The following is an 18,040-nucleotide window of genomic DNA, read 5'->3' on the forward strand; positions in this document are numbered from 1 at the left end:
CATGATGCTGGGCTATGCTCCTGGCTGCCTGTGTTTCACTGTGGCTGCACGCATTCATGGGGCATTTATCAACAGCATTATTGGCCACATCAGCCAAAAAAAGCCAATTGCTGATGCTGTTAATTTTCCAAAAATTATCATTATATTGGTTTATCCTTGATTACATTATCATTATCATTACATTAGTAAATTTCATTGGTTTACCCTCGATCCATATGTTCAGGCTTTTCTTTTGTAACTACTCAGACTAGAAAACTGTTTACAGAAATGAAAACTAAGACTCTGGAACACAATTTTGCAATAGGTGTGAATTCTAGAACAAATTCCATGGTGTTGTGAAATACTTGGGACCTTGACTATGATTTGACTGTTGTTTGTCTGTTTTTCAATAGCTATTGATTGTTTTTCTTTTTTTAAATTAAGGTTAAAACAAACCATCAGGTGCTAATGGACTAATATTTGATCTAGTTTTATTTAATATAAACCATCTGATGCATTATTAAGCATATTATTGCATGTTACTATTAATCATATGCCATTCAGAAGCCCTAGTTATAATTATAGCCCCATTTATTTTGGCTATGGTGCTGACACATGGTAAAGATTTATTAGTGAAGCCCTCTGACAAAGATTGATGTACATTCTCAATTACGAGGATTTTGAATAATATTTTATAATTCAGTTAGAGGGAATTACTTGTTTCAATTTAAACATATGTTTTAGTTCTTTGCAGTATTAGATTAAGATGACACATCACATGAGTACAGGAAAAAAGATGTGGGATAGGAATTCAAGAGAAACAGTGCTTGGAAATGGGGCAAGATATAAGTTTTGTGCTATGAATAAATTATTTTAATGATAAGAAATAGGTATACAAGTCGTTATTGGCCATTTGCCTAGCTTAGTTGTTTTGCATGGGTCTCTAGGAGAAGGCACAGTTTTTCCCTGGTACTCTTTTCTTGGAGATGTGAATAGAAAAATACTATTATGAGTAAATTAAGTAGGTTTTTCCACATATTCTGGTAATGCATACCAACAGAAATAGCAGACTTTTTGTACATCATAATAAATACTGTATGTTTCCCTTTAACTAATATTTATTATGGTATTTGTTTTTTAACCTTTTTAGGACTGCATGTTTTTATTTAAAGAATATCAGAAATGTTTTCATAAAACAAGGACACAGATCTTGGAAGCCTTAGGGGAAAAGACATTTGAGGTGTCAGAGATGTATATCTTTGGCAAATTTGAAGCTTTTTGTAAAAGGCTAGAAAAAGTAAGTAACTCATAAAACTGTTGTGTTGAAAAATATAAGTGTTTGCTTAATGATAAATTTTGAGTAAAGGATTACTTAGTATCCTGCATTTTTATTGCAGTAGGAAGTTAAGAAAAAAGATTAAATATTTGATATTTTTAGATAGTAAGAACTGCCATTTACTGGGTCAGATCATAGATCCGTATTACTCAGTATGCTGTGTCACACAGTGGCAGAGAGCGGATGCTGAAAGAGAGAGTGAACAGAATATCACCAAGGTTTTTTCCACTGTTTCTCTCCCCCTTGCAGCACCCAGAATTTAAGTTCTAAGACGTTCTGATTCAGAGGCTGTACTCCTAACTCCTGTGCTCAGTAGCTCCTGATGCACCTCTCCAATAATTTGTCCAATCCCTTTTTAGGTAAACTTTCAGGTTCCACAGTATCTTGTTGAAATGAGGTCCACACTTGAATTCCTTGTGTTAAAAGGACTTTTGTTGGTTTTGAATTTATTACCTACTAGTTCTGTTTTATGGCTCCTAGTTCTTGTATTATATTTTTTCTTAGCCATTTAGTATTTTATGTACTCCTTATCATGTCCTCCCTTAAGTATCTCTTCTAAACCGAATAATGTTGGCTGCTTTAGTCTCCCCTCATATGGAAGCCCCTCTGTGACAGTAAGCAAGCTTGCTACCCTGATCTTTCTATTGGGCTGCCCCTGTCCATGGACACTCTGCCCACCCGTCTCACCTGCCACACCTCGGTGTGATTTAAATTATGATCTTAACTAGGCAGGAGTTTGCCCATTTTAAGATCCTGATGTCTAGGGATGATATGTGCAGCTCCGAACCATCCCCTACACTGCAGCCCATGCCTCGCGGATGCCATCATAAGTTCTGTCTGTCTCTGGATTGAGGCCAGGCTGAATTCGCCCGTAGTTAGGCCTCTTCCATACTGCCCAGTTATGGGCCACATGCATGCAGCCCCCCTCTCACAGGGGACTGTTTCATTCCCCCTGCTGTCACCAAGGTCTCATTGGGCCACACACATCCTCCCCTTGCTCCCTGAGCGACCACCCCCCTTGGGCCATCGGGTTTATTTCCCTTCAGTCCTTGGCCAGCAGGCATGCAGCAATTTGGTGCTCTGTCATGACCTCATCTGAATGGCTACCAGGCAATTTGTCAAACTGAGGCTAACTTTGTCCCATGCCCATCTCTGGGCCATTTCTCTGCCCCAATCTCTCGGGGGCTCCACACCGCCCCATTGCCAGGGCGAGTGCTCTCTGGGATCCTCCATCCTGACCACCCCCATAGGCTCAGGTGCCTGCCTAGACATGCCTGGCCCACCAGTTTTAACTAAAAGACCCACTAGATGGTGGAGGCTAGGTTTTAGGTAACTTTTCATTGGGGAGGCAACTGACCAGGCATTTCTTGGGGACTCCCACACTACCAGGAGCCCCACCAGGCCATCCTTCCCTAGCAGGGTGCAGTTTTAGGTCATACCCAGGACCACTGAGGCCTCTTCCTCCCCCATAGCTTCCACTTTACCTCCACATTGTTCCTGGGGCAGGAGCTCAGCAGAGAGATGTTTCTCCCCTGCTGGCTGGTCACAAACTGCCCCCCATCAGCCCAGAGAGCTGGGCATTAAATGGCTGTCCTAATCAGGCACCTGCCCTCTTCCAGGCCTAGCCCTTAAAGTAACAGGCACTAAAGATGCTGTGTCATACCTTTCATACCACTAATCATCCCTGTTGGCCTTCTCTGTGCTTTCTGTAGTTTTATATTCTTTTTGCAGGGTGATGTTCTATAACTAGGCACTGTATTCAAGGTGTGGATGCACCATGGGTCATGATGATACATAAAGGGTCATGATGATACTTTATTTTGTGTACAGTTCCCTTCTTAATCATTCCTAACATTTTTGCTTTCCTTTTTGATGGCTGCTGATGTTTTTAACAAGCTGTCCACAATGACTCTGTGACAGGGGACCAAGTTAAGACCAGATCTCAACATCAGCCCATCCAACTGTTTATGTGGGGCAGTCCACCCAATCTTGCCCGCGACAAGTTGTTGTTTGATAACTGGTGTAAAGTGAGGGAGGCTGCCCATTTTAATGTCCTGATACCATGGGGTGATGTACACAGCTCCATATTATCCCTATGCCATGTCCTATGCCTTGCAGATGGCATCATAAGTAGATCATAACTGTGGCCCAAGGCCAGGCTAGCTCTGCCCCTGGCTTGGCCTCTCCCATTCTACTCGCACACTATGACTTCTCTCACAGGGCCTTATTTACTCTGTCCACTCTCACAGGCCCTCTTACATACCACCCCTCACTGGGCCACTCTGAACCTGCCCTGCTCCTTTTGAGTGACCCCCTGGGCAATCAGGTTTCCTATTCTTACACTAGTTGGTGCATGGGCAGCCCCTTCAGGTCACTCGAGCTTCCCTACTCTATGAAGCACTGACCTTATGTCCTGCCCTGGGCAGAGCTCAGCCTCTAGCCCAGGGGTGGGCAAAATATGGTCTGTGGGCTGGATTTGGCCTGCCAGGCCATTCTATCTGGCCCACAGGACCTGCAGATTTAGAAAATATATATTTATCTTCTCCTGGCTGCCTGTCAAAGATGACAGGAGCAAGGGGCAGCATGACCCAGGGGGAGCCAGTAGGAGACAGCAACAAGGCCAGCCTAGCACTGCCCCCTCCCACCCCTGTCCCCCCAACCACAAGTCTTATGATAGTAACAAGGTGAATAGATTTTGAGATTCAGTGGTGTTTTTGTCCTCACTCACAAATATTGCCAAACTGGCTAAAGTTTTCTGCCATAAATAAAAACTTGATACAGTTGGGATCTGGAGGACAGAAAGCTTTCAAGATGACCTGCTCCAGACTTGGTGATCAGTGTAATGCCTCAGTGAATCAAATAAATACATGGCTTCTTAGAGTAGATGTAGGGACTGAATGAATAAAAAAACCAGTAAACAATACATGAATAAATACAGAGAAAAATATTTGTTTTTGTTTAACTGCTTCTTTTTCTTTGGACTTTACATTTATGCTACTACTTCTCACCACTACCCTCGTATTATCCTTCTGGTTTGTTTATTTCAGTCATCACTTCTAATCTCTATACCAGTGATTCTCAAAAGGTGTGCCACTGGACAGAGCAAAGAAAGTATGTTGAAAGATCCCCCTCTATGAGGAGGTGAATGCTCTCCTTTCCCATCGGGCACCCGGCACCTGCCCCAGCTACTCCAGCAGCACCTATGGCTGCTTCTGTGGGGGCTGCCACCCCTGCTTCTGCCTTCCTACACTCTTCTGCATACCCAGGCAGCCTCTCTGCCAGTCCCCCCTCCACTGCCAGCAGCATGCTCTGTGTACATGGGTGGGTGGATGTGCAGAGTTGCAGTTCACAGCCTAGCTCATCTGCTCCACTCCCATGCTCCTGGGGCCAGCAAGAGGGGCACAGGGGTGAGACACTGGAGGAGCCCCTGAGGTACAGAACAAGAGTTGGGAAGGGGCAGAAAGTGGAAAGAGCAGGGCGCAGCAGGATGAGAGTTTGCCCCCAACTCCCTTAAATGGCAAGTTAGATAAGTGGTTTTTAACTTTTTTTACCCTCAAGGCTCCCTTCCATATCTTTTCTGAATTTAGCTCCATCTCAGTAATTTTCAGCTAGGTACCATGAAATTCAGAAAAGTTACAAGTTATTTTTTAACAATACATCTCATCACTGGTATAATTTCCTCTACCAGGGAAATGAAATATGGGGGTTATTTTATATGATGGGGGGGAGGGGAATGTAAATGTATCTTTTCAGGTGTAAGAGTGAAGTATGCCACCAATTTTAATCCAGGGAAAAGTTTGCTCCAGGTATCAAAAGTTTGGGAAACACTGCTCTATATCCTAAATATAGATGGTTCAATTTAATTTTCAAGTCCATCCTATTGTGTCCCAGCTTGTTTAAAAAAAAACAATGCAGTTTACATACCAGACCTCTGAAATAACACAAGCACCTTATTTTGGGAAGTCAGAATGAAGAAAAAAGAATCCTTGAAAAGAAGGTGTGAAGGGGGAGACAGAGTTGTACTGCCACTGCAGGAGCTAGAGGCTCCAGCTATGCATAGCAGGAGCAGAACCCTCTCATCACCCTCACTCCCCTCCTTCCCTTGTAGCTGCAACTAACAGCTACAGTTCACCCTCTCACAACTGCAGCTTAAGACCCTTGTTACACAGCGATTGTAGGTGATTTCTAGAGCCCTTAAGCCATGGATTTCCTGCACCTTAACACATTTTAACTGGCTTAAAGCACTCATTATTCAGTTTAATTACACCACCCTAGGGCAGAATTATCTCTAATCTGCCTAATTTTGCTCCTGTTTCATTAAAGTATTGCCACTTTCCACAGCTGTTCCACCCAAGTTGAAGTCTTCAATGTGACAAAGTGATCAACAAGGCTAACTGCACTTTATCATGCATTAGCAGATGTATGACAAACAGGTCCAGGGAGATGATGCTTCCCCTCTATGTGGCACTGGTCAGGCTACAGTTGGAGTACTGCATCCAGTTTTGGACGCCACACTTCAAGAGGGATGCGGAGAATCTTGAGAGGGTTCAGAGGAGGGCCACTTGTATGGTCAGAGGCCCACAGGCAAGGTTCTACGAGGAGAAACTGAGGGACCTAAATTTCTTCAGCCTTTGCAAGAGAAAACTGAGAGGCAATCTTGTGGCTGCCTATAAATTCATTAGGGGGAGCAGCAGGAAATAGAAGATGCTGTATTTACTAGGACACCCCCTCAAGTAACTAGGAACAATGGCCACAGATTGACGGAGAGCAGATTTAGGTTGGACATTAGAAAAAACTTCTTCACAATAAGGATTGCCAGAATCTGGAATGGGCTTCTAAGGGAGGTGGTACTCTCCCCTACCTTGATGGTCTTCAAGAGGAGACTGGAGAAGCAGCTAGCTGGGGTCATCTGACCCCAGCACTCTTTCCTGCCCAGGGCAGGGGGTCAGACTCAATGACCTACTGAGGTTCCTTCCAACCTTAACATCTATGAATCTTCCAGCATCCCAGGATGCAGTGGGCAAGTAGGGATACCAGGGTTGCAACGGGGCTGGACACAGTGCTTTGCCCCCTGGGGGCATTGGGCAGAGCGCAGCCCTGGGGCATCTGGAAGTCATGGTGCCTCCTGCTGCTGCCTAGACTATCTTGCTGTTACCACTCATGGTAGCATGGGAAGGCGAGCTCCAAAGAAAAAAAGACTGGGCTCCTCAGGCTAATGATGGCCCCTGAGCTGGCTGGGTGCCATCTGGGTTCCAAGGGGCCCAAAGCTCTTTTCTCCAGAGCTCAGAAGGCACCTGGCCAGCTGGCAGCCTAGCCAGCTGAGTTCCAAGGGGCCCAATCCTTTTTATCTCCAGAGCTTCCCCTCCCGCCCCCTCCCCACCCCGCTCCTGGTCAAACACCACCTCAGCTCCAAGAAGCCTGATTACTTTTGGAGCTCAGGTGGTGCCCAGGCAGGGGCAGAATGGGGAGGGGGCTCTGGAGGAAAAAAAGGATTGTGCTTCTCAGAGTTCAAGCAGTGAGCTGGTTCAGATGGCAGCAGGAGGTACTGCGGTCACCAGGCACTCTGGGGCTGTGATGCTGGCTCTGCCTGGCAGAAGCAGGGAGCCAGTTCTGCCCCTACTGTATTTATTGGCATTGCAGTCAATGCCAATAAATATAATAGACTACAAAACATAACAGAAATTGAAGATATTGTGGCTGACAGCACTGATTTGGTTTGCACTAAGAAACATTTTACTTATAGGCTCCTAGTCCTGACCCTGCTCACCAAACTTCTAGTGGCAAGTGACAGCAGTACAAGTGAGGGACAGTCACAGTTTCATCACAGATGATTTTTCAGCTTAAGGTGATTACTGCTCCAGTAAGTCGAACAACACTAAGCTGATTAACATTTGTTTGGCTTACTGTGTAAGGTGTAACAAGGCCCTAATTGTATGCAGACCAGTACTGTAAAAGCCTTAACTCAGTAGCAGCTGTGAGAAGGTTGAACTAAAAGCTGTTGTCTGTAAAGCAGGCAGAGGGGGCAGTAAGACTGAGGGGAATCTTGCCCCATCTCCGAGTGGCCGATTATGGTAGAAAAAATTATGGTAAGGGTTGAGGTTGCAAGTTGAGGCTGCTGTGTTTAGTTATGTTTGATGAAGAGTGATTGGGATGATAATATCTTGTGGATAGTAGTTTATAAGAAGAGATTAGTCATTAGCCTGAATTTAGTCTAATTAGACCTGGATATAATTATTACCTTGCTAAAAGGAAATACCAAAAGTTGATTCATAATGTTATATGAGTGTAATTTTTTTTTTTTTTAATTTCAGATTACAGAAATGATTACTATAGTACAAACTTTTTCTGCACTGAGTATATCTACAATTGAAGGTATAGATATTATGGCAATAAAATTCAAAAATATCTACCAAAGTGTCCAGAAGAAACAATACGATATTCTTGACCCACGAAAATCAGAATTTGATTTAGATTTTGTTGACTTTTCAACAAAAATCGGAGGTTTAGAGGTAGGTAGTATTGCTATTAGTATCTTACCCAGGGCAAAATTCTGTCACTGTTACTTATTCAAAACTACCTGGAATTCACTGAGAGTGTTTACTGGAAAGGGCCTATATCATTAGGTTCTATTGTCAACCTAAAAAACACCAAATTCACAATTTATTAAATGGACTTATGTTTACATAATTCTTAAACCACTTACCTTTCTTAAGAATATTTAAAGGTTAGCAGCAGAGATATATTTGACTACTTGTTTGTCAAATGTGTGTCTGATTTTCTGTCTTTCATATGAATAGTTTCCATTGATATCATAGGATTTGTGTGTTAGCTTCTGGAAATACGTGCTCAGTTAATAACATTGATTCATAACTGTCCAGTTTCAAAGTAGTGAAATTTATTGTCGAATCTGAGATCATAGCCTAAATTTAAGTAAATCTTACAAATATTGTGAAGATAAATATGTGAGTATGATAAGCATTCTTTATTATTGCTGTCCATCCCCTTTAGGGTGGTGCAGCTTGTCATCCCAACATCTAAAATCTAGGTACCTTAGCTGTGGAAAACAATCCAATTGATGATGTTTAGGTGTTTTGGATCCTGGTGAAATCAATGGCATGGTTGGAAGGCGAGGTTGGAAGGCACCTGACCGCGTTTTGCTATCATAAGAGTTTTATACAGAAGTGTAGAGGGGACCCAGGCCAAGTGGCCACACTGAGATGAGGCCTGTGTGCCACACACTTAGCATATGTCTTGCTCTCTCACTTTAAATCTCTCCTGCCATGACTTGATGTAGTTGAAAAGAGATATCTAGAGGTAGTACTTGCTTAGAAAGAGATCATACCAAGGTTAGCATGAGTAGATGTCAAGGTCTTCTTTGGGGCTCCTCCTCTCCTACACCACACACCTTTCCACTCGGTGTGAAGAAATGAGGAAGGACTCTCCCAAGCTCACAGCCAGGGGAAACTTCCCAACCCAGCAGGAGCCAAGTACGATGAACGACTGCTGGCCATTGTGGTTCATCAGCAGCTGCTCAATCAAGGTTGGCCCTGCCAATGGCAGTGTGGGTGTTCGTGGCCTGCTGCCAGGGCTGGGGCAGGGAAGAAACAGACACTGGATGAGCATGGGAAGCCAGGAATACTGAGACACCAGCAAAGGAGCTCCGAGCCAGCAGAACTACCCCTTGGAAGACTGGAGGGGCTCCATTGATTTATAACACCACCACGAAGACTGCAGCAGTGGGGATAGCAGAGAACACTGGCAGGGAGATGCGCTGAAGGAAGGAGCCATCTGGAGAACCAGCAGTGCTCTGAGCAGGTTTTTGCTTTTGCTTTTTCTTTACTTGGTCATAGAACGTGGGAGGCTGGGGTGCAATCCTGGGAAAAGTGTGAAGAGTCGAACCAATGCTGGTTTAGTCATGCCGGCTGGGATAACTAAGAGCACTGTGCTCAAGGGGGTAAAAGGCAGCCTCCCTTTCATAATATTTTCCAGCAAGATGTGGCAGGCGAGATAATGAGGGTGCATGGACACCCACTTGACACAGTAGGGGGCGCCAGGAGAGATCACGGCTGCTCCTGGGTCCCCGCCCTGTGACACTTCCTTTTGGTGCCTTTTATTCCTTTTTGGAGGGCTGGGAACTTAGGAAAGACCCCCAGCCCTAAGGCCTGGATTATCTCAGGGCCAGTGGATGCTGTCTGTGGTAGCAGTGACCGTACTGGCCAAGACTTACCTGAGTTTTGTTTCACCATTTCTGTTGTCCTCCTTTTTTCCTCCACGCATCATGCCACAACTGACCAATTGCAGGGCTGGCTCAGTTGCAGTCTCTACAAACCAGGCCTGAGATGAATGGGAGTCTGCAGGGGTGAAGAAGAGTACCCATTGAGAACCAAGGGCACAATGAATCCTGTAAGAACAGGGTGGCATTTGGACAGGGCGTAGGGGAGAGAAGAACTGGACCCAGCTCATCCAGGACTACATGCAGCAGAAGTGGACCATCTCTTGACTAAGACAAATTTCAAAATCAAGACGTGGCAGGCGAGAATCAGGCAATCTCTACTGGGTGCTAGAACTGAGTGAACTTGTATCCCCATGGCCCAGTCTCACTGAGTACAGGGCTGTCAGGCCCCATGGCCCTATCCTGTACTGTGCCAACACTTAGGGTGCCACTTGGTGCTGAATATACATATTTGGCTGGCCTGAGAGCTTGCCCTGCAGCTCAGGCATAGAGAGAAACAGCTGAGTTGTCTGAAGCTGGTGCATTTCACTTATGATTGCTGAGGTTTGCTGCAAGTTCTGCGCTTACCTGGGCTTGGCCTGTATAAAGAAGCACATAAACTAAATAATAACTCAAGTGACTGTACCCTAGGCCTTTCTCTGGCCCTATGGGTGCTTTGGTTGCCTTCCATCAGTCTGAGTTGGACAGGGGTAGCCCTGTTTGGGCTTAGTTTGTATGGTCTTGCCTGTTGTGGGCAAGCCCATGGAATAATGTGGGGCCAACGGTGTTACAAACCCTGGCTTAGCCCCTAGAGGTACATGGCTCATCCCAACAGTACAGTTGTCTGGTGTCAGTCTGGAGAGCTGAGATGTGCACTGTCCTGGGTTCCTGGTCCTCTGCCTCCATGGGAAAATGTGATGAGACTCCTCAGCAGGCTATGCATTCCCCCTGTCTTGGTGTCGGTGCAGACTTTCTTAAGGGTATCCAGGCCAGTGTAAGCCAATCCGGTTCTTTGTGCACCTCCATGTGCCCTGCTGCTGGCAGGTGTTTGGAGCCCCTGAGGGGCTCATTATCCCTTGCAGCTGCTGCCTCCAAACCCCAGGTGGTGCTCCATGCACTAGCTGCCTGTTCTTTCTTGGAGCTGCAGCCCGAGCTCCTGTGGGGCTGGGGTTTTGATCCCCACCCTGTTCTGGGTGCAGGGCTCAGGAAATGCCTGCTGTGCACTGGCTGCCTACCCAGCAGTGCTGTGGGGCTTGCCCCAGAAGCGTGGGCTCACCATTTCCCTGTGAACATGGCTGGGGATCTGCTGACCTTGGAACGTGCTGGTGGACTTTGTCCTGATAAGTACAGAGTTCAACTGGGCCCCTGCTACAAGACAGTAAGGAGTAGCAGGTAAATCAGGGCTAGGGACAGAAGTTGCATGTAAACTGGTTTAAATTATCAGAAATTTTTTTAAACCTGTAACAGAACAGAAGTTCAGTGCATATAAACCAATTTCAAAATGGCTGGAACTGGTTCAAGATAAACCTAGTGGAATGTAGTATCAGACTTAACTGATTTGGGTCAAGCTGGTTTATGAAACTTCTGTCCCAGACCCCTTCCTGGTTTAAGTTAAATCAGAGTCTCCCAGCATTCCAGCAAGCTTTTCAGCTCTGGGCTGGGCTGTGCTGTCTTCTCCAGCTGAGAAGGGTTGTGGGGAGTGGGGAAGGCAGGGACTCCCCCCCCCCCCCCGGCAAACTGCCCTGCTAAATGTATTGAAAGTTACTGCTGGCTCTGACTGTGGACTACAAATCCCAGAGGCACCTGGAAGCAGGAAGAGGAAGTGAAGAGCATCCCTGAAGATTCCTGCTTCTGTGATTCTGGACCTCAAATCCCAGAGACATCAAGGATAGTAAGAAGAGGAAGTGAATACACAGCCTATGCTGGCTATGTACCAGACAGCTGTGCTGTAGTGCGCCCTGCCTTCTGGCCTGAGCCTCTGCATTTGGCTGCATATGGCTGCATTTCCTGAATGTGTGTCCAGTTATTTCTCAGTTTAATCTCTGGAGCTTAGACTGCCTACAAAGACTGAATTGATTCATCCTCAGGCTTTTTGACTGTCTGTACTTAACCCAGGAGGGCCATCCAGAAAATTAGGAGATACCTAGAGGTAGCCACGGGAAATGTTAAATATAGGAATGTGCCTGAGTTCCTGCCCCTGTCTTAATCAGGCTCCAGCTATTTAGTCCCCCAGAAGTTGGGGACCAACCAACTGCTAACTGGTAATTGTGATGGTGCCACCTGTCTTTTGCATAAAAGTCTAGTTTAGATATTTGCCCAAGCCACTTGAGAAGACCTAGAACCAGAGCCATTTGATATCTCCATGAACGCAGGCTGATATCTTTGGAGATAAATAATATAAAACAGCAAGAGACAACCTTTTTGGCAGGTGTCTTACTGATTCCAATCTCTTTCCTCTGCTTGATCTCCTGCTCTGCCTTCCGTTTCTTGTCCTACATGCTGCTGTGCTGCCTGTGCTTTCTGTGAGCTGCTACATGCCACACACACACACACAAGCTTCCTGTTCCACTAGTAGCTGCAGGTTGGCCACCTCAATATAAAACATAAATATTTATGGGAGATACCTGAAAAATATAATTGTTTTAAGAAATGTAGGGGAGACGGTGGGTTATAAATGAAGCAGGAGCTTGTAATGCATAAAGCTAAGGCATTTTGGAGTTACATACCCAGAATCACCTTAACATGGCACAAGATGCAGTAGCCTACTGTCTTTAGTGCTAAAAGTGCATATATGTATCTAGTTTTAGCTGAATGATAACTAGTGTTAGAAGAGCTATGATAAAAATAATAGATTGCATACTTATAAGGATACAAGATAAGGAAAAGGAAGAGTTATGGAAAATATATAGGAGCAGAAATATGTTTGAGAACAAAATGAATTAAAGGAAAATTTTAGGCTGGTATACAGGAGTAATTTCCTCACATTGAAATATAGTAGATGATGAAGGACTTTCTTGAAGGAAGCATTGAAAAGTCAGCAAATTGGGAAATTTAAACTTGACTGGACATATCTCTTAGAAATACATACTAAGAAGAATCATGCATGGGCATAGAGATGCATGGTTTGTTTTTTGCTTTTGCTACTTCTAACTGTATGTATAGAGTTGTTTTCTGCAGATATGTTAGGAGCAGGTAAGCTTGGTGAGAGGAGGTAGACTTCAGGAGGTAGATCCTGCCCATTCACCAAACACCACAGTACTGCTTTTGGCAGACAGATGTTGTGATTTAGTACTTCTAGTCTAAACTGAGTTCCAAAACTGAAACAAATGTATCTGCAAATGCACAGAATTGTAATAGGCTCTTCAATGACCCCTTTTTTCTGCTCTGTTGAACAGAGATTTGGTGCATGCAACAAAAAATCTGAACCAATATTTCACCATGTTGCAGTGCACAAGGGTGCCCTGCACCTAAAAGCAGAAATGGCAGGAGAGACCCCTAGTGGTGAGAAGGGGGAGGCTCAACTGCCAGTCACTAGGGCACCACAGGTGCTGGTTGCCAGGGAAACCAAGGGGGTCAGCTGACAGGAAGGGGCAGGGCTTGACCACTTCTTAAGCCCAAGCATAAGGCCAGGTGAGCAGTTCCCCTCCGGCGGCCAAGCAGGGGGAAGCTCGGCCAGCATGCAGGGAAAGGGGGAAGATAGACTGCAGGAGCATCCTCTGGTTGCAGCGGAGATGAAGTATTTTTCTGGTAGGGACAGAACATGGATTTTTGACCGAGCGGTTTTGTTTACATTATAGCCCAGGGGTTTTGTGTTTTGTGTTTACTATTTAACTGGAGGACTGGGTGAGGCTATTAGGGGTGGAGGAGGCCTCATAGGGATGCCAGGGGTTTCCTGGCACCAGAGAGGGCGCAGCATTGTTTGGGGGCACATTGGCCCCAGCCCGGGAGCCCCAGAGTGAGAGGGGGCAGCGAGAAGCCCCAGAGAGGGGGCAGTAGGGAGCCACAGAACGAGGGGGGGCAGAGAGGAGCCCCGGAGCGAGAGGGGGCAGCGAGAAGCCCCGGAGAGGGGGCAGTAGGGAGCCACGGAACGAGGGGGGGCAGAGAGGAGCCCCGGAGCGAGAGGGGCAGAGAGGGCCCCGGAAGTAAAGAAGAGGGCCAAGGCATAGGGCAAACCCTGTCAAGTACCATCTGCGAGGCTTGGGCTGCGGTGTAGGGGAGGAAAAGGAGACGCAGGTAGCGCCCCCTGACACTGGGCATATAAAGTGGGCAGCCTCCCGCTAATTACATCACTCAATCAAGTAAGATCAAGGCATGGCAGGCGAGTAAGCAGGTGGTTAGCCCAAGACAGGAATGCGGAGCCACCAACAGAAAGGCTCCAGTGCGCCAGACCTGTTACACACCAAATAAAATTACAATGTAGAAACTGAATAAAAAGAATGTCATAATTAATTTCTGGCAAACGTGCAAAGTGTTCTTTAGTTTTTAAAACTATCACAGATACAGTGTTCGAGTACTTTTGTAACTGTGATGGTCTAGGAAATATGAGAGAAGCAAGGATTTTTGTGGGCGATATATTTTACTGAACCAAGTGCATGGTTGAGAGACTTAGATAAGCTTTCCATGGCAGTATGCTCTTGTTCAGGTCCCAGGTGCCTTCCATGTGCAGAGAACCTGGGAGGCAGCAGCAGAATCTGGTGGTAGTAATCTCATGGCATGGGCTCCTTGGGAGCTACCTGTGGGACCCTGTTTGCACCCCCTGACTCCCTGCCCTGGCCAGAAATGCTGCTGAGTACAGGATTGCGCCTACTGTGAGAAAATCTCTCTTGGGCAAGGGAAACACCATTCCAGTCATCCCCTGGCCCTCAGATACACAGCTGAGTGCGGGGCTGTGCTGCCCATTTCTTTTAATCCAGCAATATAGGCTGCCCTGTTGTGTTGGACTCCCAGGGGGTAGATTCTGGGACCGCCTCATAGTTGTTGCCTGGGGTTGGTTCCCTGCTTGCTCCCCCTTATTACATTATTGATTGTTTATGTCTTTTCCTTTGCAGAAAATAAACTGACATTTGTATTTGCATCCCTGGATTCCTCAGGATCTGAATTCAAAATAAAAAGTAGTTAGAAAAATACTTTTCGTATTGAACATTAATAAAATAGAAACACAAGATTTGAAATTATGTAGAAGCAACAATGATTTCTTGTTGTGATCCTTCCCCATTTTCTCTTGTATTTTCATGTGTGTTTTCATGTGCTTGTTAAAGAGAAAAAAATTAAAAAGTAATATATTAAGAAAGTATCATAGAGTAAATGGGAATACAAGTATACATATTATTAGTCATCATAGAAATCGTAGCCGTGAACTATAAGATATCTAGAAATATTCCTATTTGTCATAGGTGCAGATACAGACTTTTATGAGTAGTTGTTTTGGAAAAATTTTGTCTTCTCAGCATGCACTTCAGTTGCTTCAAAGGTAACAGTTGTTATGCTTACAAAATATCTATTAATAGTATAGTTAATTGTATCACAAATCACCTAGTCTAGGATAATATAGTTGTGATTTTATGGACCATGAAATCTTTGACAGGCCAAGGAATGTTATTGACTTTTTAACATATCTTTAAAATTACCCTCAATATTTTTTAGGTAATATCAAACAAATCTCAGAAAAGCTAGGGTTTACGTTTTTGGATGAGAGAAGTTGAAATATTCTGAGTTGTGCTTTTGTATGCCACTTTGTGCTATATGAATATGTATACCCCAGAGTTTTTATTTGGGATAAAACAGCTATAAAATACAATTTAAATGAATATATTCTAAATTCTTTAATCATAAACCAATATAGGTTTCAGAAACTGAACATGCCCTGTCTTCAGCAAGAAATATCACATACTGTTGGTCTTATTCTTCAGCATTATGTAGCAGAACTTGAAGCTACTAAAAAGGTAATACATTTCTCTACAATCAGAAAATTTTAATAAGTTTATAAGAATAAATTTTCTAATATTTCACCTCTTATCTAAATAATTCCTACTTAATTTTTCAGTCTATATTATTGGCCCAGAGTCAAAGTTTAATTGCTACTTTTTCCTTTCTCCTATTATAGAAAATAGCCTGTCCAAAAGTAGATAAGCTAACCTGATGTAGTCTTTCTTCTTGGGGCATCTGGAGGAATTCTCCCTTATAAAATGTTTTAAAGTTAATAGTAGTAATAATTATTATTGAGGCAGGCAAAGTAAAAAATATATTAACATTTGAGAATAACTATATATCCATTTTTACACATATAAATACTAGACCAGAGTTGATGTCATACATACTTTTTGACTTGTTATATTTTGATGTGTACGGCTTTAATTCTCATTTATAGAAGACCACCATATACTATTTTGTCAGAATAAAGGGGCATTAAAGTAGAATAAATATATGTAGTATATTTAAAAAAGAAAAATATGTTTATTTATTGAAGAAACTGTTCTTCAAAATGATTGTCTGCCTAGGAAACTTTACTATTTGTTTTTATTCTTCAGAGTTTTGGAGTCTTTTGTTAGATTCTTGAGTTAGTGGGGGAGAAAAAAGATCAGTGACAGTTATATCTACACATATATTTTAGAGGAGTCAGGAGGATGACATAGGTTTGGTAGGAACATATTCCTTTGTATAATGCTATCTAAAGTTATGAATTTGGTTCCCTCACAGCTTAGATGCATGACAGCTGTCTTAGGTATGCACTCTTATCCACACTATCACATAAAAACAAAACAGGGAAAGAAAAAGTATATCCCCAAAATAGTGCCAAAGTTTACATCTCAGAAAAATAAAGACAGTATTTTTTTCTCTCAGCAAATATAAATGGGATTTGATGAAAAAGTTATAATTGTTCTGAATATAATACCACAGAAATATTAGTAGTAGCTCTATTTCCTCCCTAGATTTGGACAGAGAAGCATTAATCTAAAGCATTATAAATACACCTTTTAATTTGTTAACAATTTTTATACTTGCATTTATTAATTATGAATATATTGTAGCTTTACCAGACCCAAAAAGATGACCCTCCTCTTGCTCGAAACATGCCCCCTGTATCAGGAAAGATACTGTGGGTAAGGCAGCTCTTCAGACGGATAAGTGAACCAATCAACTATTTCTTTGTAAGTTGATCATCACTGATGATGGGAAATATTATGTATTTCATAGGTCCTAAAAGAATCAATATTTAGTTTACTTTTTGCCCAATGACCAAGACACCTCTGGTTATTGCCATATTTAACTGAATCTAAGATGACTTAAATTTAAAGGTGACCCCCAGTTATTAGATGCTAGACATAGAAAATTGTATCTACCTGTCTTCCATGATTTCAGAATCACAGTATTTCATACTCTGTCCTTGGGCCTATACTCTTTAACATCTTCATTTATGATGTGGACATTGGTATCGGAAGTGGACTGGCCAAGTTTGTTGATGACACCAAACTTTGGGGTAAAGCATCCACAACCAAGGACAGGAGGGTGATTCAGGCTGATCTTGACAGGCTCAGAAAATGGGCAGATGAAAACCTGATGGCGTTCAACACCAAGAAATGCAAGGTACTCCACCTTGGGAAGAAAAACCCACAGTATCCTTACAGGCTTGGCAGTGCTACGCTTGCTAGCACCATGGCTGAAAGGGACTTGGGGGTCATAATTTCATGATTGACCACAAGATAAAGATGAGCCACCAATGTGATGTTGCAGCCGGTAAAGCGAGCAAAACTCTGGCTTGCATCCATAGATACTTCTCAAGCAAATCCCAGGATGTTTTCCTCCCCATGTACTTGGCATTGGTGAAGCCACAGCTGGAGTAGTACTGCATCCAGTTCTGGGCTCCACAATTTATAAAGGATGTGGAGAAGCTTGAGCGAGTCCAAAGGAGAGCCATGCACATGATCAGAGGGAAGAAGAACAGGCTTTATGATGAGAGGCTGAGAGCCATGGGACTCTTCAGCCTGGAAAACTGCAGGCTCAGAGGCGACCTGGTGGCTGCCTACAAGTATATAAGGGGTATACATCAGGATCTGGGAGAATGCCTGTTCACCAGAGTTCCCCAAGGGACCACAAAGTCAAACGGTCACAAACTCCTCCAAGACCCTTTCTGGCTGGACATAAGGAAGAACTTCTTTACTGTCCGAGCCCCCAAGGCTTGAAACAGACTGCCACCAGAGGTGGTGCAAGCACCTACTCTGGACTCCTTTAACAGGCATTTGGACATTTATCTTGCTAGGATCCTTTGACCCCAACTGATTTCCTGCCCCGGGGCAGGGGGCTGGACTCAATGACCTTCTGAGGTCCCTTCCAGCCCTAATGTCTATGAAATCTATACTTTACAGTTCATAGATTAATAAAGGATTCAGTACATATTTTCCATGTCACTAGGAAACTCCCACTTGTAGTTGGGGTGATATTGAAAATATCACATATTATGCAAATAGTTGGTCTGATGGGTCCTCCATCTGAGTGATTAGCAATAGGGTTTTACA

At 43.9% G+C, this 18,040-nt stretch overlaps 1 protein-coding gene across 1 annotated transcript in view; it reads left to right on the top strand.

Moving 5' to 3' along the window:
- Positions 1-18,040, top strand: part of DNAH8 (dynein axonemal heavy chain 8) — a 329,691-nt gene that overhangs the window by 36,289 nt on the left and 275,362 nt on the right. The window contains exons 12-16 of the mRNA XM_090046651.1: positions 1,130-1,276; positions 7,627-7,824; positions 14,921-14,997; positions 15,370-15,469; positions 16,556-16,675. Coding sequence (XP_089902777.1) covers positions 1,130-1,276; positions 7,627-7,824; positions 14,921-14,997; positions 15,370-15,469; positions 16,556-16,675 — 642 coding nt within the window. The remainder of the gene's footprint in view (positions 1-1,129; positions 1,277-7,626; positions 7,825-14,920; positions 14,998-15,369; positions 15,470-16,555; positions 16,676-18,040) is intronic.

The sequence above is a fragment of the Crocodylus siamensis genome, chromosome 1 (genome assembly GCF_052110815.1).
Source record: "Crocodylus siamensis isolate JL-2025a chromosome 1, ASM5211081v1, whole genome shotgun sequence".
In the NCBI taxonomy this organism is placed as follows: domain Eukaryota; kingdom Metazoa; phylum Chordata; order Crocodylia; family Crocodylidae; genus Crocodylus; species Crocodylus siamensis.